The sequence below is a fragment of the Lygodium microphyllum genome, chromosome 29 (genome assembly GCF_053477565.2).
Source record: "Lygodium microphyllum isolate KBCC chromosome 29, Lygodium_microphyllum_v1.1.10, whole genome shotgun sequence".
NCBI classification, from domain to species: Eukaryota; Viridiplantae; Streptophyta; class Polypodiopsida; order Schizaeales; family Lygodiaceae; genus Lygodium; species Lygodium microphyllum.
Genome location: NC_141163.1, coordinates 28340571 through 28361819, shown reverse-complemented (window position 1 = coordinate 28361819; position 21249 = coordinate 28340571). Strand labels below are relative to the sequence as shown.

Below are 21249 nucleotides of genomic sequence, written 5' to 3'. Positions count from 1 at the left end.
GTCATTAGACATCCACAAGACAACTCGCCAATTTGATTTATAGCTCTTAAGATTTTCACATTTAGACCCAGTCTTGCATGAATACATTGACGGGTAACATCATTGTACATTTTTCCTGACGAGACAAGATGATGTCCTTTTTTCCTGACAAGACAACTCTCCAATCATTCTCCAATTTGACTTGTAACTCTCAGATTTACACATTCGGGCGCAGGCTTCCATGAACACTCAGATTTACACATTTAGGTGCAGCCTTCAGAAACACCTTGATGGGCATCCGAATGTTTAGAAGAGAGACGTGAATGACATGTCTATCTCCCCACCTCCCTTCCTCCTGTATGTACAATCCCTAATGCTCCAGATAAACACAGTTGTTCCTTGGGAGAGTCATTGTAGCAGCCAACATATCAAAGTTGATCCCACAACAACCGTGTTACATATTTCATACATAACCTGGTAAGTTAACTAAGCATTTCCTCCATAACCCAAAAAGAGAAGCCAAAGCTACTAAAATATTATATTCTTCAGTGCATGCAACAGAGACTCATTATTCCAGAGATATTTCATGCAATCTACTATCAATGGAAGCCTCAGAATAATCATGAACCCAACAACTCATCAGAGCATGTCAAGCCACATCCTCCGCACATGGCAACAGTGACAAATATTAGTACAGCAAAATCATGTAGCAAGAGCCACACTTTGTGAATTTTCAGCCTCAGCCACCCCGGGGATACAACTCACTGGAGAAAAATTACATAGCTCACCATGTTACAACTGTCTTCTTGTCTTCCAACTAAAGAATGATCTTTTATTAACTCTCAATGTCATAATATTCTTTATCAGAACCAAAACTGTGAGCTTTGCGTTTGTACAGGTGATGAACCAGGGTTACTAACATAGTGCCTTAATGCCCGGAATCCCTGCTGTAAAATTCATCTAAGGTTTTCCCAGGAATTCGCCGAAGCAGCTCTCTTGGGAAAATTCTCAGTAAAGTCCAGGCGAGATCGAGAGACTGGAAGATATCCCGCGTGTCATATGCTCCTTGGGCCACAAATCTACGCTCAAATTTCTCCAAAAACTCCAAGTATAGCTACACACAAACAGTCAGGACTTCCAATTAGATAACCATTGCTGGAGTCATCAAGCATGAGATGGGAACAGGTGTAAAAAGCCCCTTACCAAATCTTCTGATGACAAGGCTTCCTCTCCAACCACAGCCTTCATTGCTTGCACATCCTTCCCAATTGCATAGTTGGCATAGAGCTGCACAATTTTTAGACAACGAAGCACCTACTCAGTATGCAATACCTTATTGAGAGAAAAACTTGCTCTATTTTAAATTATGAACTACTAATAAGTATATTCAGCAGTGACAGGTTTATCAGGCATTTGTAGGCAGGATTTATCCCTCACTCAATTCCTCAAATTGTCACTCAAATTTGGATAACTTTTAAAGGAGCAGAAATTTTCTTTACCAAGATAAGAATATTGGGCACGTACAAGATTTTGGGGCATGCAAAATAGGTCTATTCTACTATAACACTAGGCTTCCATTACATTTGAGCCTGTTTGCCAAGAAATGGCTTTGCTAAATTAGCAGTCTGACCTCTCCCAGCAGACAGTGTGACTTCTGACTTCTGATCATGACTGAAGGCAACTTAACTGCCTTTCCAGCAAAGACCAGGTTGCAGATCATGCATATGATAAGTGGTCTGCATTACACAACTTGCAGCCAAGTATAACATTAATAAATGTGATACCATCTCTTACAACAACGAACTCTGCTAACAGGTGTAGTCCCCTTATGTAGCACATGGGAAATTAGGAAACTCGGTTGACATGCAAAATGAGGTTTAGTTCGTCTTACAACAATTTTCGATAACAGGTTTATAACTATGATAAGCGGTCTGCATTGCACAACTTGCAGCCCAAGAATAACATCAAAATTTTGATAGCATGTCATACAATGAACTTCGGTCACAGGCTCAGTTCCCTTAAGTAGCACATGGGAGATTATGAAACTCGGCCAACATGCAAAATGAGGTTTAGTAGGTCTTACAGCAAACTCCAGTAACACGTTTAGTTCCAATCAGTAGGTAACACGTACGAGACTACACACTCAGCTTACATGAAAAATAAGGATCATCTGACCTGATTTGAAACATCTGCATGATCTTTTCTTGTCATCCCCTCCCCAATAGCACTCTGCACAAAACATTACATGGTCTGTGAAATGCATTTTGCAATTCTCATATTAGAAATTACGAGTTAAGGCCTGGACAAAGACCTTCATCAATCTTGAAAGAGATGGAAGAACATTGATTGGAGGATAAATCTGCCAAATGGTAGCACTAGAATTAGTACTGATGCGTTAAAAGGTCCACTTCATAGATTTACCTTCTCAGAAGATAAAGATATACCTGTCGATTGTGAAGTTGTCGATCAATGTAAATTTGACCCTCAGTAATATACCCAGTCAAATCAGGAATTGGATGAGTAATATCTAGGAACAACAACGAAAGCAATTTAAGCAAGGACCCCTGTAAATAAATTGAGTAAAATTTTAAAGCATTCGCGATATATTTACCATCGTTTGGCATGGTCAAAATGGGAATTTGTGTAATGGATCCCTTTCTCCCTTGGATTCTTCCTGCACGCTCATAAATTGTGGCCAAGTCAGTGTACATATAACCAGGATATCCACGACGGCCAGGAACTTCCTCTCTTGCTGCAGAGACCTGCAAAGGAATTCATTAGACTACAAACTTGTGGCACAAAAGCAACACAGGAAATGTAAGGTTCTGAAAGCACCTCTCGTAGAGCATCAGCATAAGAACTCATGTCTGTGAGAATAACAAGCACATGCTTGCCAAGATCATATGCTAGATACTCAGCTGTTGTGAGGGCAATCCTAGGAGTAATAATACGCTCAATGGTAGGATCATTTGCCTACAAAGACAGTAAAGTCAATCAAAATGACAGCCTTTAGGAGAAGATATCATAGAAGAGAGAGCAAAATACAATCACAGAAAGTGTTAGACTGAAGTACAATAGCTGAAAGTGTTAGACCGAGACTGAATACAACAATAGAAGTGTTAAGACGGGCTGAACACAGAATGGACAAGTAACGTTTGATAAACAATCAATTAATAGTAAATACAGCAACAGTTTAACACGGTTTATGGCTTAGACTCCAGACAGTCCTGACAAGATACAAAGACCAATCCGGAGTATGCACTACCAAAAATCATTATTGGAGGCCATACCATCTCTCTCTTAGGTCTGACAGTGATATTACTTAACCAAACCTATCATATACCAATCACACAATGTCAAGCCAATTTTGCGCGTCTATTGCTAGTTTTCCATGCATTTGAGCCATTTCTCTTCACAATCATCCACTCGCACCAATTTCGATGTACTCATGATTGACGATATAGCTTGATGTTTGTGCATACCATGAAGTGGCAAGATGGCATTGCCTACCATAATACTGTTCTTGAGACTTGTGGCCAAGTATCTGCTATGTATATTCCAAACAATTGCCCAATTTTTCATGGAACGTATTGCAGATGCTCTCAAAATTTCAGGCACAGATCCTAGAATAAATCAATGCGATATCATTTGGGAAAACTAATAGAAGAGCATGGCTATGTGGAATAAAAATTCAAGTCAGACACAAGCAAATGTTCTTTTCTCAGTAAGTATTAAAGCAGGTCCAACATCGGATCAAATTGATGCCTACAAGTCAATTTTCTGGTCACCATTCATTTCATACTTGCCATGGCTTAAAGCAATCGCCCAACTTTTCATGGAATGTATTGCAGATGCACTCAAAATTCAGGCACACATCCTAGAATAAATCAATGTGATATCATTTGGGAAAACTGATAGAAGAGCATGGCTATGTGGAATACAAATTCAAGTCAGACACAAGCAAATGTTCTGTTCTCAGTAAGTATTAAAGTAGGTCCAACATGGGATCACATTGATGCCTACAAGTCAATTTTCTGGTCACTATTCATTTCATACTTGCCATGACTTAGGGCAAATCCTCCAAAATTGTTTTAATTGATTGTTTACTAACTCATAGAAACTTGCAAGGAAAGAATATTGACGACTTATTGTACAATACCCTTGGGCATTCATGCCCTTACCAAATTCAAGAATAAAGTAACTCTCTCCATCGAGCCATTTTCTTCAAAATCACGTTTGAAAAACTGAGCAGTTTCCATGTTCACTCCCATGGCCGCAAACACTATAGCAAAGTTATCTTCTTGAATATCCTGTACTTGGAGGAAACCAACAAAAAATAAGTAGCAGAAAGGACAATTTCATGTTCAAACATATAAAATCACAACTCAAACCTACATCCATCAGATTTTCGTGTCGTTTCACAAGACCTGCTTGGCGGCAGATCTGGGCTGCAATTTCATTGTGAGGCAGACCTGCTGCAGAAAAGAGAGGGATCTTCTGGCCTCGAGCAATAGAATTCATGACATCGATCGTAGAGATACCAGTTTGAATCATTTCCTCAGGATATGTCCTTTCACTTGGATTAATAGAACTTCCTGAAAAATACCACATGCAGATATCAAAGTGAGTGAGAGATGGATGATGGGACGATGGATGGTCTGATCACTTAATTAATGACATAGTGCATTTACGAGCCTCCACAGCATTCCTGCCCATGAAATTTGAAGTGTTAGTTACATATGCTGTCCCATCCCCATACCTGTCCCCTGCATTTGGCCATTTCCCATCCCATGTCACTATGGCTTGAACACATTAAATGGGAGGTGAAGAGTGTGCTCACACACACTTCAAAAGATCGAGAGGAGTAGAGAAGAGATCGAAGATGAGGAGATCATCACAGCTTACAAATTGGAGAGTTATATCAACCCATCTCCTCCCCATCCCCACCACCCTCACTGATCTTCCTCCCCCCCTGCCACCCCCCCACCCCCAATTCATAATCAGATTATCATGTCTCTATCCCCAAAACCCCCTTGTCAATCTTCATCTCTACCTAATTTCCACCCTCACCTTGTCCGAAGGAAATTTTTCTATCCCAGGAGTACCTTGAAACAGGTCTCATCTATTACTTAAACTCCAAGTCTTACCCTATCCTATATTGGAACTCATCCAAGAATCTATCTCCCTGAACAAAATCATCTCAATTTCTACTCTTATCCATGGCCATTTGTTAAGTTTCCATCACCAAGCCAGATATCCCTTCTAGCCTGTGTGTTCACATATGAGGAGAAAAGGCAACTGAAACTGGCCTTTGATGGAACCACACAGTAATAGACACCTACATTTGCAAAAAATATTAACAAAACTCAGAATTCAGCAAACAAAATACCCACAAATGGGGAGCTAGAGTGCTCACAAACTGACACAATAACACCTGTCGCCCCCCACTTGGTACCTCTTGCAGTAGTTCTTTGGACTGCATAGAGAGATGCCTGTTCAAGGTACAAATTGCTGAATTACAACCGGTTTTTGAATCTAAGACCTATCGGAGTCTATTTGCACAACTACCATCCCTAGCAATCTCAAGCAGCATCAATTGCAATTCAGCCTGCAAACCCTAAAAACACAGCACTCAATCAGCCACCAATTTGGCCCCAAATCCATACAGCAATCCCTCCAAAATTGATCCAGCTTTGTCCTCTGATCCGATTCACAATCTAGGACTTTTAATGTGACAAAATTGTCCAAAAGGCTCTTAGAATGCCGAAAATAAACAAGAATCTCAGCCTCAAACGACCCCAATTATATAAGAAGAGAGCGTGCACAGCCAAATGCTGTCATTTGCAGCGATAGGATGCTATTCCTAATGCTTTATTGCTGCGTTGTTGATCCCGATTGTTCTTGTTGTAGACCACATTGTTGCTCCAGGAACCATATAAGCACTCCCCAAAGCTTGATTCTCAGTTCTCCTCACCCAAAACCTGCAAATCTTACAATTTTCTGCAGAAAAACAGCCATGAGCGGCTCTGTGAGAGTCAGAGAAAGTGAGAGAGCGAGGGAGAGAGATGAGAGCATCAAGATTCTTTTGCCAAATGCATACCAGCTCGCTCTTCATCTTCACAAGCTGCATTTATTAACAAGGGCAGTCATTAATATTAAGTGCCTGCCCAATTTTCAGTCCAAATGCTTAAATTAATATCTTGCAGCCCAACTTTGGCCAACTTTCAGTTGAATGAACATTAAGCCTTAAATTTCTGACATCATTATGTCAAGAACATGGCCATATTTACAGTCCAATGAGATGTCTGTGTATGCTCTTTCCAATCATATAATTTAGAAAAACCTTCCCTAGTTTTGCTCATCTTGTTCACATTGTCCAATTCTTTTACTAGATAGTGACGGGAAACTTTACCCTTAGCTTTCCTTTTCTCATGTACCATATCTCTTCAAAAACCAAGACTTCAACAAGTTCCTCGACCTCTAGCTATACATCATCAGCCATATCCTGTGGCACAGCTCCACCAAAAAGGTCAAAGAAGACTCACATGGAATGCATAGTGAATCCTTCAACCATCAAGTAGCGTCAGTCCACTTTACTAATCTTTGGTATGGCGACCCCATGAAAAGACATGTTTCACACAGTGAAACACAAAAGGTGATTCATGAATGAAAATGTTTCACTCAAGTTTGAAACACCCAAATGTTTCACACGTTTCATGAATGAATCATTTCACTCAAGCAGGAAACACCCAAATGTTTCACCTCCAAGAAAAGCTAATTTTTAGTGTGAAATTCTTTGGTTGGATAAGTTGTGGTCAAACTATTTTGTTTAGTGCATAAAAGTGACCTTGGAATGAGAAGCACATCAATCATCAAGTCAAGACAGGCAATTTTCTCATTGTGGACACTAGCCAATGACATTGTGAACAGGCAAACATGTTACCTGACACCAGCAGTTGTTGTGATCAACAATAAGTCTTCTCTCTCAAGGTTGTCCAAAATGTGTGTGTGTGTGTGTGTGTGTGTGTGTTATGTACAGCCATTTCACTTGGGAGCTCCCAAGAAGTGAAATGTTTAGCGGTTACCTTTATCTTCTGCAAAACATGAAAAGGCCCATAGTATCTCATACTCAACTTAGGGTACAAGTGCTCTTTATCCTCCATCAAAAACCAAGATTTCATCCCATTCCTCAACCTCTAGCTATGCTTCATTGGCCATATCCTCTAGAATGTCTCCACAAAAAGGTTTGAGAATACTCACACGAAATTCATAGTGAATCCTTTAATGATCAAGTAGCTTCAGCTTATAAGCTACTTCACTCGCCTTCTGCAAAACCAAAAGAGGACTGTACTATCTCACACTCAACTCAGGGTACCATTGCTCTACATCCTTCATTTTCTAGAGTATAGAGTGCTCTTTATCCTTCATTTTATAAAGTGTGGTGATCAGACAAGACGTTGCACATTGTAAGCAATTTATGGTGATCACATAAGACATTGCACACCGTAAGCAATTTTCATACAACACCTTAATTGCCCTAACGTTTAGAACTATTCACACCTACACCGAGTGGCCTCCTTGAACATGAACACAAATGTAGCTTTTGTTCACAATACCATGACCCCAATCATGAAGGAGCCCCATGCCAACAATTGAGAAGTATTCCATGCACTACATGAACCATGGATACATCTCTCTAGTATCTAGGCTCCATGCTTTTGGAAATTGACCCAACCTACTCTTGGGCACCTTAATGCATTAGATTAAATGATGAACCAGCACATTCCTCCAATAGATTGACACCTCAAGTGGCTGAACGTCATCTCTATACATATAAAGCTTGCATAACTTCAGATAGGTTTTGTCCCACTGATAAACAAAGAGAACCATTAAACACAAGACTAATGGAATGACTAGTGACTAACTAGCTAGAAACTATAATACTTGTGACATGCTGCTCCCTGTAACAATAACAACTGTAGTCCTCTATGTGTTGCAAAAAATTGGTGGAAAGAAAGAACTTAACATGCACTTCTTATTAGAAGAACCAGAATGGCAATGCAAAATTTACCTGAAATGTCCAAATAGACCTCTGGTAATATAGGAGGACCATTATCAATAGGTTTTCCAGACCCATTGAATATCCTTCCAAGCATATCCAAAGAGACTGGTGTTTTCAAAACCTATAAATAGAAAGCATTTGCATTATATCTATAGCGCACACAAAGAACCTAAATCTATAGATGCCAACAAGACAAACTACAAACAAATAAGTTTACAGAACAGGATAAAGAAAAAGCAATGTGATTGTATTAGCTTCAAACCTCTCCTGTGAACTGTATGGTAGTATGCAAATTATCAATGCCTGCAGTTCCTTCAAAAACCTGTAAATAACCAAAATCTCAACCATTAACATCATCTAACCAAAAAAGAAAAATGAATCTGATTCACCTGACAAAAAATTAAAACATATTCATGTGCTTAATACATCAACTTAACACATCAGCTGATTGAAAGGTTGGATTAAACAAAAATGGAAAAATAGGTCTATAGAGTATAAAGCAATTTAAACAGTAACTCTACCCATTAACTCTTGTTTCTTGCAAGAGAGAAGGGGAAGGAGAGGTTGGGGGGTTTGTTGTGTGATGTGGGTGTGAGTCTTATGCAGCAGTGTACAGTGAACAAACTGGTGCTACAGGAGACATAAAGCTTTCTGCCCCCCTTATAGAAACAATAAGCAGCAAAACAAAATCACAAAGATACATGAACAAAAGACAAAGCATAGACCCGAGATAGACAATGGCATCCATACCATTAACACAAGAGTACAAGGCACAAAGCACAAAGATGTCAGCTCCTCTCTCTCTCTCTCTCTCTCTCTCTCAATCCCATCCTCAATGTCAATATATTTTGTTTTAAAATTACTAGAAAATACTACATAAATCTAGCAATGATAAACACAACAGCAATGGCTTAGTGGTGATGGCCAATATCAGTCAGCTATAGACTCTGAATCTATGGATGAAATCCTCCTAGAGAGGTTAGAGTGGCGGTTCCTACTCCTTGAACACCATTGAAAAAATGATAGTTGGAGTCTAGATTCTGTGCATAAATACTCCACTGACTTGGAAAGAATGTTCCTAACCCTTGGAGAAGGTGCAGTGAGTAAATTCACCACGCGCACACACGTGTGTGTGTGTGTGTGTGTCCAAAAGCTACAGAATTGTGAGGGGATAGGCACTCGCTTTTAAGCATGAGAGAAATCAAATTGGCCAACATAAGCTGCTAGGGGAAAGCCAAGCAACTCCCTGATAGTGCCACTGGGGCCAAACTAATGCCCATCTAGGACACCACATGCACACACCATATACAAGCCATCTAAGCCTCATAACCATGATATGTACAATAATAACACCTATTAGATCATGGGTGATCAATACAATGCAGTATATAATGAGGATAGCAGCCACTATTCAAAGAGATTACAAAATCATCTTCATCACCTAGAGCTCCTGAGGACTATGTTTCACTCCTACTGCTGTCCATCGTCATCGAATATCTTCTCTGATATTCCCCTGTCAAAGGATTGTGTTTCATGCTCCCCCCACAAAGCACTCTCATCCACAAGTGATGTTGCCTGATCAGCCAGAGATTACGTCACCTTCATCACCTACAGCTCTTGAGAACTATGTTTCACTCCCTCTATTGCCGTCCATCGTCATCCAATGTCTTCTTTGGTATTCCCCTACCAAAGGATTGTGTTTCGCGCTCCCCCCACAAAGCACTCTCATCTACAAGTGCTGCTGCCTGATCAGCCAAGACAATGCAATCATCTTCAAGCCTTAATCATCATCATCAATTCAACCCTACTCACCTCAATTTTGGTTCCAAAGACACGAAACCCTAAGGCTCCTCCAATGTATCAATGCTGATACATGATTCATTACTTCATTCGCTTTTCATGTTTTCAAAATTTCTCTCTCGATGTTTTGCCATACATACTCTACGTTCCTTTCCACAAATACCATTTCTTTACATTACCAACTGCAACAAGGGCTACTAACTGGCATGCACTAAGCCTTTAAAACAATAATTCAGTAACAAAAAAAGACAAATCAAGTTGTGGATCAATCCTCTTGCACCCAAACATAAAGTGTTCATTAGCTTTCCGAACCCAACCCTCAAAAAGCCAATCCATTTCCAAACCCAATGGTCAATAGGGCAATCCAATACTACCCATAGATCTACAAAGGTCAAGTACCTGTCTCTATCACAACAATTCTCTCCTTAAATCCTTAAGTCACAGTAATCAACAAAAAACAGCTTCAAAACCTCTCAAGTGGTCCTAGTGCAACATTGCTCAACCCAGGACAATTCCACCTTGATAAATCAGTGTTTGCCCACTACAAGAAAGCGATTGGCCAGCCCTAGATAACATCACCCAACGCTTAGATAGCTCCACCCAACCATGGCCAACCCAACACAGCTCCACCTTGCTAGAATCAACTTCACCAACTGAGAAAAAATCACAATCAACGAAGCAAGCTCCATACTAAGAAAACATCACAATCAACAAAGCAAGCTCCACATTCAACAATTGCTAACAATGATGTCCTCCTAGCAGCCACAACACACCTAAATAATGGCCTCTTAATGGGACAAAGCTGCATTTTAGATGACAGAGACATTTCAATACATCAATTAGCTCGAAATGTACTATAAAAGTAGACTCGATGTACATTTCCACTTTCATTCCCTTATCCTTCATCTTCACCTTCAGCCTTCAGCCCCAACCATCTATCATCATCAACTCATCTCATCATCAATGCTCATGCCTTGCTATCCAGCATACAGCCCTAGCAGCTTCTCTCAATACACTATTGTACGCTCTCTCAGCTACATTTTCCTCTCAATACACTATTGTACGCTCTCTCAGCTACATTTTCAGTCTGTTCAGCCTGCTGCCATCATAACCTCCACTCATATCTACTGTTTACCCCTCTTGCACCTAGGCAACCTCCAAGACAATGCTCCAACCTCATACCTGATGTGTTTCCTGCTGTTATAGCCAACTCTCATCCTCGCCAACACTCCAGCTGCTGACTTCATCTCAGTCTTGTGTCATCTCAACCCAGCAACTATCTGAATAGCTGCAGTTTGCTCCTACCTGCTGCATTTCAATTATTTTATTTGTTTCCTGACCACCCTCATCTAGCTGATATTGCTGCATTTTGCTCAAATACATCCTTCCAATACATCCTCTTCATTCAGCCTCGAGATCAGGTGGATTGCTGCACTCAAAGTCTGTTCTCAAAGTACTCCCTGTTGGCATTTTCCTTCAGCCATTCCCAAGAGCCATGGGCCCATGGCCCATGAATGGTGATGACAAATGTCAAGATTGAAGACTCAACAATGAATAGCCATAGACTCATAATATGTCATATAGACTCAAAAAAGAGAGTACTCAATAAACAATGCATGAAAAATAAGTACAACTATGATGTATCATGTATCAATGTCAAGACTCAAGTGATCACAATATCTCATCCAAATACCAATGAACCATAAACTGTTGAGCTAAAAGTACATTAGCTTTACTAAAACAGCCCCAAAACATGCTTAATTAATGAAGAAACCTTGTTTATTTAAAAGAAATGTGTTCCTAGAGAGTGTCTATGTCCCATATGCACAAACCCACTTGGGAGGGCCCAAACTTTCTATAAATAAGTATGTTGCCCTCCATTCAACTCTCAATCTCGTTTTTGCAAGTTTCAGGTGTTTTCAGCTTGCTGCCCACACCCCTCTCGCGGAGGACATCGCAGTCTCAACTATCCCTTTTGTCATCTACAATCTGACGCTTGTTTCCAGCCCTTCACCTTCCGTTTGCTGCTATTTCCAGCTAGGCGACTATTGCTGACCACTTGCACAACTGTCGTACAGTCTACCACGTCATCATACTGCTGCATTTGCAGGCCCTAGCAGCTATCGTACAGCCTACCACGTCAACATGCTGCTGCATTTGCAGGCCCTAGCTGCCATCAGCACAATTTTCTCTCTCCTGACTGCTGTTACTACAGTTTTCTCTCTCATGTCTGCTATCGCCATCATTGAGGTTGCCTTACTACGATTCGAGATCCATTCGGAGTACAACACACTCTCCAACTCATTACCCCTGCCCTAATCCTTAAGATACAGGAGTTCGAGGTTCAATATTCATTCACTTCATAGTGTGTTTGCCGCATGAGTATTGTATATTCAACTATTATATCACTTCATTTATTTTTTGTGTTCTTTGTCTCAGAGTTACCCTAACCCTAGCTGTATTCTTTTATCAGTCTGTGCTTTGTCGTACGATTTCTATATGTGTTTCTGTGTCAGGGTATTTCTTTACATGAACATGATCAACTAACAATAAGTCTACGAATCATAATCTATCATGGAATGAGAGTCACTTAGCATCATCTGAAGGCATGCCTTCTGTCTCATACTCCTTAGAGCTACTAGCAAGAGACAGATCATAGGTCAAACAAACAATAGGTAGGCAACGTGGGCCTAGCAACGATGGGATGGAGCAACAAAGTGTTAAGGATGAAGCAAAATACAGTTGAAGACATGGCTAGGATAGCATCAATAGTCCAAGTTGACATGGAGGCTGAAAGTTGTCTAATTAGCCATCAAGGATAGCTGCACGTGTAGAACCGTATTCTAAGACTATGGTGCAAAGATCAAGGTTTGCCCGTGTAGGTAGTGGTCATATGTTGCATGTCTATCTTTTGTGACAAATTTTCATGAAATAAAGTTAAATACATAAAACATACCATGAGGGGCACAAGGTTTTTGCGCTAATTTGTCTTCGTGTCTAGGTGAATAGTGCAACTATTCAAGAGCATTCTAATTAGGTGCTTTGGTTTTTTAATTATTCAAGTGTAGAATCTATAAAACTATTAAAGTTTTATTGCCCTTTCCTTTAAAAAAGGCCAAGCTGTGATACACGCTCAAGTAACATAGATATCATATGCTCAAAACTCATCATCAAGATAGCCCTTAATGCATTAGCCACACCATCATCCTCAAGAGGTAGCTTGTAAAATGTGACATACCATGTAAAGAGTCTAAAGTTGACCATGCAATGTAAAATTTGTACAATGCCAAGAGTCTAAAGCTAACCATATAATGCGACAGACTACATAATCCTATAAGTCACACAACTTTGCCTAAACCTTCGAGGAATCCCTAGCCCTACAAGAGGTGACTTCCGATAAGGCCTCTTTGAAAATGCGTCTAAGTAACACCCTACGACCAATAATATATATCATCTGAATCCCAATCCATATTTGCATCAAGGTATGCATCCTCTTTCACCTTTGTACTTGAATCATGGACACTCAAGTCTCAAGATCTCTCCTAAAGCAATAGGCTGCAATCTTTTAAATGGAATCGTTAAGTTTGAATTATCATTTGAGCTTCCAACCTCAATAGTGCTTCCACAAAAATCCAAGGTGTATATGCACAGCTTGCCCTTCCAATCTTCTTTAGGACCCGTGTCCAAATCCCATGGACGCAATCAATAATTCCACCCTTTATCTAGAATAAGGTCTTCCCATGTCTAAGACATTAGGCCATGGAGGATTTTCATCTCCATCCTAGGCCCCAACGTGGGTTGTCCAAAGCCTCTTTGACCCACAAGTTGATATAGGAGCAAATCAACGTTCCGTGGTGACCTTCACACCACTCGACCTTTGGCCAATGTATCAAGTAGTGCCCTTTCGGGTTCCTTTCCTTTACTGACATCTACTTTTGCATTGTGATCTCTCACCCTTAGAGAGTTCTCTAATTTCAATCAAAAGTAAGTCAAGTAGAGAAAATGAGAGATACTTGGAACCACTCAAATCCAACAATCGCGGAGAAATGACAAGTCACACAAGACAAGATCCACAAACATAGAACACAAACGAGTTACTGAATATCTAATTAAACTAAAAAGTTACCTGCACAACAGCCCTCTCACCATCAACCTCTAGAATCTGTCCTCTGCGTGCTGTGCCATCAGCAAGTCTCAAATTTACAATCTCCTGGTATTTTGGGCCCTGCAAATGCAGCAATCATCTCGCTTAAATTAGCTCCCCAAATGTAGATAAGAGAGCATATATATGGGACACTGCGCACAGGATCAAAATAAAAAGCAATAATATAACCAAAGCCAGTAGCACAACAAAGAACATAGAGCTTGCTACTGTAAAAACTGCATCCGTTAAAAGCTAGAAGTATCACCTTCACTTTCTCAAGGATCACAAGAGGGCCAGCAACACCTGACACAGTTCTATATTCTGCAAGTTACGTAGAAACAAAACATGAAATAATCAATCTGTAGTTAAAACAAACAAACCGCCCCCCAAAAAAAGGACAAAACAAAACCTTACCGAGAAGTGGCTGGCATTCATACTCACGGGGAGCAGGTCCTTTGGCCACCATGGTAGAAGTTTGCAGCAAGCCTGCAATGCAAAAGCTGAATCTCATTACAAGAGATGGTCAACTAATACCAAGGGTAGAAGCTTGCAGCAAGCCTGCAATGCAAAACCTGAATCTCACTAAAAGAGATCATCAAGCAATACCATGGGCAAAAGAGCAGATATTACAGAAATGTACTGCCTCTTTCCTGAGCTAACTTACCACTGTACTGATTGAACCCAGACAGAAGATGTCCAAAAAGTTCCAGAAACTAACCACGGGCTTCACAGATTCCAGTTAGGATTCCAGATGTGTTAAATCCAAATATTCTGAGCTGTACATTCTTCAAATGTGAACCACAAAACGTTTGACTGTGGTCTGCCAAGCTATGCAAGATCAACTGCTGAACCCTAGCTGCAAATACACCAATCTTTGTAATCTAAAGCAGCATGAACAGCAGTTCAGACTTTGGGCTGCTATGCATAGCCTACAAAAATGCAGCCATTCACATCAATATATCCTTCAATAGAAAGCTGTTCTTGAATCCTGATAGAGGCCTACACAGACATCGTCCATGTGTTTGACAGCATACATACAATGCTGGGCGGGCCAGCATGCAACTGAATAGATAAGCAATGATAAAAGATACTTGCCAAGCAGTATTGGCATCACAACAATATAAGAACACTACCAAAAACTTCCAAGATCTGAACTTGGCATCACATTTGTCAGCTGTACGCAACTTGAACTCACAACTGCAACTAATCAGCAAAGCAGGCAAGTCAAGAGACAAATGTTTTGGAAGGCGATCACTGGCAACACATTAGCTGATCAAACAAGGGAACAGCCTTGCTTCAGAATGCGCCTATCAGATGAACAGTCTTTGAAAAGGACTCCAACTTAGTTAATCTAGTCACGTGAGAGTCAACTGTAACTGACTCGCCTCAGAAAGGCTATATATAAAAAGCCTCCATAACAGGCAAGATCACTGCGTGTGTCCTTGGATGATATTAAAGGGATCGACTTGATGCTAGAAGCATTTTGAACAGTGGATCATAGTATTTACAAGGCCACATCTTGGCCACTCTTTGATGAAGACTCCGACACTACCAAGGGCACTGCTTTGAGCAGTGGATCATATTTACGGGGCTACATCTCGGCCTCTCTTCTCCATCGCTGCCAAGATCACTGCTTGCGTCCTTTTTTGATGAAATTGAAGAGATCGATTCGATGCTTCGGAGCATTTTGATCACTGGCGTATTACACGGCTACATCTCGGCCTCTCTCACTTGGATGAAGAGTAATCTCTAGTAAGAAACAAAAGAACACAAAGAGAAAAAAAGCAGGGTGGAAGGCTGGCTTACCGAGACTTGCTGCTGCAGGGGAATGCTGAAGTGTGGAAATTTCGGGGGAGCCAAGCCCTAAAAATTGTGACAGAGATGACGATAGTCTGGCTCCCGAAACGAAACACACGGCCAGGAGAAGAAGAGGAGGAAGGAGGAGGGAGGAGGAGAAGAACGTGACGGATGAGGAAAAGCCAGCCTGTGACACGTTCTCTTCCCTTTCTTCCCAGCAGTAGAAGGCTCGGTACTCTCTCTCTTGGTTCCAGTATAATTGCAAGAAGTAGTAGACCAATCCTGGTAAAAAAGCTGCCCCTATTTTGGAAGATCCATTTTGGCTCGCATCCTTATAGGCCCCCCCCCCCCCCCCCCAAAAAAGCCAAATGTGTGTGTGCATGCTTAGGATGTGTTTTCATGGGCGCCGCGCTTAGAAACCGATTTTCAATTGGACGTCTCTCTTGCTACTCGTCGCAAGCCCCAATTTCAGGCTTCAATCCGTCTTCCTTATCTAGCACATCAAAGTGGTGGTGCCTTTGGACATTTTCAATGCCTTGTAACACCCCCTGAAAATGTGTGCAAAAGCTTAGGAGATGTGATCGTAGACGTACCATTTTGAAAACCAATTTTACGAGACCAATCAGTTGCACACCCTAAAACTCAAAGTATATGGGAGAAGAAATTCATTTTAAGTTGTGTTTTAATTCATGTTTCAAAATTACATAAATGACTATTTTGGTGATAATGGGAGAGGGAGTTTGTGTGTGTATGTGTGTGTGCTCACGTGCATGCGTGTGTGTGTGTGTGTGTGTTGTCAAGGCTTACTTGTTCATGCATTCTTGGAGTGGCGGCACTTACTGTCATCGCTCCCCCTTGCGTGCAAGGGAGCAACTAGTCACATGACCAATGTCACCAAAGCCATCAACTTGGGCCTAAATTGGATTTGATCTCCTTGCCAACCATCTTGGAACTAGAAACTACAAGGTCACATGAACCATAGCTTAGCCACAAGCCATACTAGGTTTACTTCTTTCATGAAATGCTTGCACACAAGTTGAGGCAATAGTGGTCCCATGCATTTGTGTGTGTGTTGGTTTTTTTTTCTCTTTTTTTGTTGGGGGGGAAGGAGGGGGAAGGGGGGGTATTGGGGAATGTTAGGGCTTTGTAGCTATACCATGGCATTATCACCGAAAACACCTATATAGGGAGCAGTAGTGACTCAAAGCCCTGCTTGGTTTCCACTCTACATGTGATTCCCTATACCTAGTGGTGAAGCCTCTTATATGCGGTGTCACGAGGGTGTAGTCCCTGGGATGTGCCTATGTTGTACCATTTCATTGATTGAATAATACAAGAGTATACCTTGCTCTCACATATCATGTTACCTTTTTGTGCCATGTTGAGTGCGTAACGAGTGCAAATGCATCACACTTGGTATCAAAGCAACTCATACTCGAAGTGAAGGAGTGCTCACGAAAGCAAGAGAGGAAATCCAGTGCCTCGAAGAGAACGAATTGTAACGGCCCACGTCATGACGCCCCGCATCGCATCGACCCCCGTCACGTCGGCCCCAGCATGACATCCCAACCTCGACACCATCCGCCATCTGAAGATGTGATGCGGCTTTCCCACGGCATAAACACCACCACCAAAGGCGAAACGCGACTTCCCCACGCCAACAACACCACTGACCACAATGCGGCTTCCCCGCGCCGACAACACTACTGACCACATGGAGGACGATAGGGAGAATGTACCCCTCCCAACAATGGAAGAGAGGAAGAAGAGTAGAGGGCAAGCCCAAGAGGAGAAGGTAGCCAAATTGGAGAGGCAGTTGGAGGGCATGTCAGGCATGCTGGAGTCAATTTGGAGGAACATGCAGATGAAGGAAGAGGAAGAGGAAAGAAGAAGAAAACTAGAGGTGGAGCAGGGCTATAGAGATTGGGTGTTATAGCAACAAGAGGAGGAGAAGATACACAAAATGCAAGAGGAGATGGATAGAATAGGTAGAGAGGAGACTTCTAGGAGGGCGCAATATACAAGGAAAGAAAAGGAGAAGGTAGCAGAAGGAGGAAACAAGCAGAAGAATAAGAATCACAGTCGTAGAGAAGAGGAAGATAGTGATAGCTCAAAAGACGACTATGGCAAATTCAAGATACCCCAACCCGAGTACAAAGGAGAGAGAGACAGGCTGGTCCTGAAGAAATGGATTGCGGAGGTAGACAGATACTTGAAGTATGCCCAAATCACCAAAGATAGGAAGGCAAAAATGGCAGCCATTTACTTGGAGGAGGACATTGCTAGTTGGTACCTGCCGGAACAAGAGCAGGGTCACACCGTCTTTTCATGGGAAGAACTCCAGGAGGAACTCAAAGACAAATTCATTCCAAAGATGGAGAAATTCAAAGTTAGAGACGAACGGAGAAACCTCAAGCAAACACAAGGGAAGATGAAGGAGTACGTCAATAAATATAGGCAGATTATGCTGCAACTACCAAACATGGATACTGACACCAAAATACATAGATTTTTGTTTGGGATGCAAGAATGGGCTAGAAGAGATGTGGAGAGATAGGAGCTAACTAGCTTAGCAGAGGCCATGAGAATGGTTGAAAGACTAGTGGACTTGGAAGGCAAGAGAACGGCCCAGGGGAACCAGAACAGATTATGTTGCAACTACCAAACATGGATACTGATACCAAAATACATGGATTTTTGTTTAGGATGCAAGAATGGGCTAGAGGAGATGTGGAGAGACATGAGCTAACCAGCTTAGCAAAGGCCACGAGAATGGCCGAAAGACTAGTGGACTTGGAAGGCAAGAGAACGGCCCAGGGGAACCAAAACAGATTCAACACCAACCTCAACAACAATTCTTGGACCCCGAGACTGAATGCCCCTAGAGGGTCATTCACGGATATGCCAAGCCAAACTCCCAATACCACACCAGCCGCATCACAGTCCGCATTGGTACCAAGAGGAGTAGCAGGCAGATGGGGGAACAACCACTATAAGCCAACTCCCAGCGCACCATATGGACCCACAGGATCAAACACAACATGGTGGAGACCCCCAGGCCCAACCAAATGGATTAGATGTTTAAGATGCGAGGGGGCCACACTATCAAAATAGATGCCCCATGGAAGATACAACCTCTTCAAGTGGGTTGAGGGTGAACGCCACTAGCGCATATGGAGGAGAAGAACCACAACCACCACGCATCCAAGAAATCCCAACGCGGAAGTGATGAAAGCATGGACCACCCAAGAGTGGGAACAGTTAGTGCATGACCCCAATGCATGGCGGCCTGAGTAGCAACAGAACACCACCTATACATCAAAGGCAGAGTGAGAGAAGGGAATCAAGCTATTATGGTGGATACAGGGGCCACTCACAACTTTATTACCCCGAAGTGCGTAGCCAAACATGGATTGAAACTATCTAAGGCCCCGAAAGGATTAACAGTAACATTCGCACAAGGAGAGGCTAAAGAAGTGAAACAAGTCTTTGCAGTACAAGTAGAAGTTAGGAAATGGAAAGCAAAACTCAACTTCTTAGTAATCCCCATGGATGATTTTAAAGTTATCCTAGGCTTGGAATTCTATGACAAATATGGCATTGCAATGTTTGGAAAGGGAGTTAATGAGATGATGCTAGATATGCAAGGAGAAGGCGTCAAAATACCCTATGAAAGAATGCAATTACCAGGCAGGACACTAATCAAAGTGCAAATGAAGGAGAATAAGCCAAGAGTCTCATGCCAAATAGTCAAGTCAAGTCCTAATCAACCAAAAGTACCAACCCAAGCAACACCGGGCCAAGGGACCACTATTAGGCCACGCATCATGACGTGCAGTGCCAAGCAGGTGGAGAAATCAGTCAAGAAAGGAGATATGGTCTACATGTGTATGATTTGTCCCATTGGGCAAGAGGACATCAAGGAGCCCAAACATCATAGCAGCAACACAGAAGTGGCAGAGATACTTGAGAAATTCAAAGATGTAATGCCAGTGGAACTACCCACGAGTCTACCACCCGGAAGGGATGTGGATCATAAGATAGAATTGATTCCAGGATCCACCCCACACTAGCCCAAGCACCCTATCACATGAATTACACCAAACTCATGGAATTGAAGAAGCAGCTGCATGAATTAGAGGAACAAGGTTTCATCTGCCCCAGCAAATCCCCCTTTGGTGCCCGAGTGTTATTTGTCAAGAAGAAGGATGGGGGACTAAGACTGTGTGTAGATTATAGGACCCTTAACAAAATCAACATAAAAAACAAATACCCTATGCCCCTAGTGGAGGATCTCTTAGATAGACTACACGGAGCCAAGTACTTTATCCGCATAGATCTTAGGTCAAGTTACCATCAGATCTGCATAGCAGAAGAAGATATCCCTAAAATGGCTTTTCGCACCTGATATGGTAGCTTCGAATGGTTAGTCTTAGGATTCAGCCTAAGTAATGGACCATGCACATTTTGTGGCCTCACGGATGGAGTCTTTAGACCCGAAATAGATGCCTTTATCATTATCTACATTGATGATCTACTAGTCTATAACAAAACCTTAGAAGAACACAAGCAACATTTACGCTTAGTCTTTGAGAAGTTGCGGCAACATAAGTTATATGCCAAACCAGAAAAGTGTGAGTTTGCAGTAAAGGAGTTAGAATTTGTAGGTTTCATTGTAGGAGCAGTTGGTATCAAAGTGGACCCTAAGAAAATGGAAGCTGTGGCATGTACTGAAAAAAAAACTATAAGAGAAGTGCGAGAGTTCCTCGTCTTCACAATATTTTGCAGAAGGTTCATCAAGGATTACAGCCTCATCACAGCCCCCCTCTCCCACCTCACCAAAGAAGACAATATTTTTACATGGGATAGTGCGCAATAGGAAGCTTTTGAGCAGATGAAGAAATGCAAGAGTCAAATCCTTGTCTTGAAGGTAGCGAATTTTACCAAACCCTTTGAGATCTCCACAGATGCATCCGATTATGGCATCGGAGGTGTACTAGTGCAAGAAGGCCACCCCATAGCTTATGAATCCAAGAAGTTCACAAATGCTGAAACAAGGTGGAGTACACATGAGAAGGAAATGCTTGTAGTCATCCACTACCTCAGGAAATTGAAGCATTATGTTCAAGACAAGCACACAGTAGTCTTCATCGACAATATTTCCCTCAAATACTTCCAATCACAACCCAAGCTATCGGCAAAGCAAGCTTGCTGGCTAGACTTTCTAACAGAATTTGACTTGGAGATAAAACACAAGCCTGGTTCCACCAACAAGATAGTAGATGCTTTGAGCCGTAAAGCCGACTTGAAAGCCGTTAGTGTGGTTAGTAGCAACTTCATAAAGTTAGTCAAGTAGGCCTTGGAACATGACCAAGACATGCACAAAACTATCCAAGATGTGGAAGCTGACAAAACCCCACATGGAATGTACACCCTCGAGGAGGGTATCCTATTTGTAGGAAAGAGA

General features: G+C 41.8%; 1 protein-coding gene and 1 long non-coding RNA gene across 2 annotated transcripts; both read right to left on the bottom strand.

The window, feature by feature from the left end:
• Positions 1–488: 488 nt before the first annotated feature.
• On the bottom strand, positions 489–16022 carry LOC148010477 (V-type proton ATPase subunit B2). Its single transcript, XM_087671088.1, has 15 exons — positions 15792–16022; positions 14400–14471; positions 14251–14306; positions 13968–14066; positions 8304–8363; positions 8051–8162; positions 4375–4574; positions 4161–4289; positions 2815–2952; positions 2591–2741; positions 2424–2506; positions 2291–2338; positions 2155–2208; positions 1183–1266; positions 489–1093 (listed from the first exon to the last, which is right to left on the bottom strand). Exons 2-15 carry the CDS (start codon positions 14449–14451, stop codon positions 908–910), a joined length of 1452 nt encoding a protein of 483 aa, XP_087527214.1. The 5' UTR covers positions 14452–14471; positions 15792–16022; the 3' UTR covers positions 489–907.
• Positions 4995–7287, bottom strand: LOC148010478 (uncharacterized). The gene is made up of 3 exons (XR_015689430.1): positions 6392–7287; positions 6080–6103; positions 4995–5979 (listed from the first exon to the last, which is right to left on the bottom strand). It is a non-coding gene; the product is annotated as an uncharacterized LOC148010478 (long non-coding RNA).
• Positions 16023–21249: the final 5227 nt, after the last annotated feature.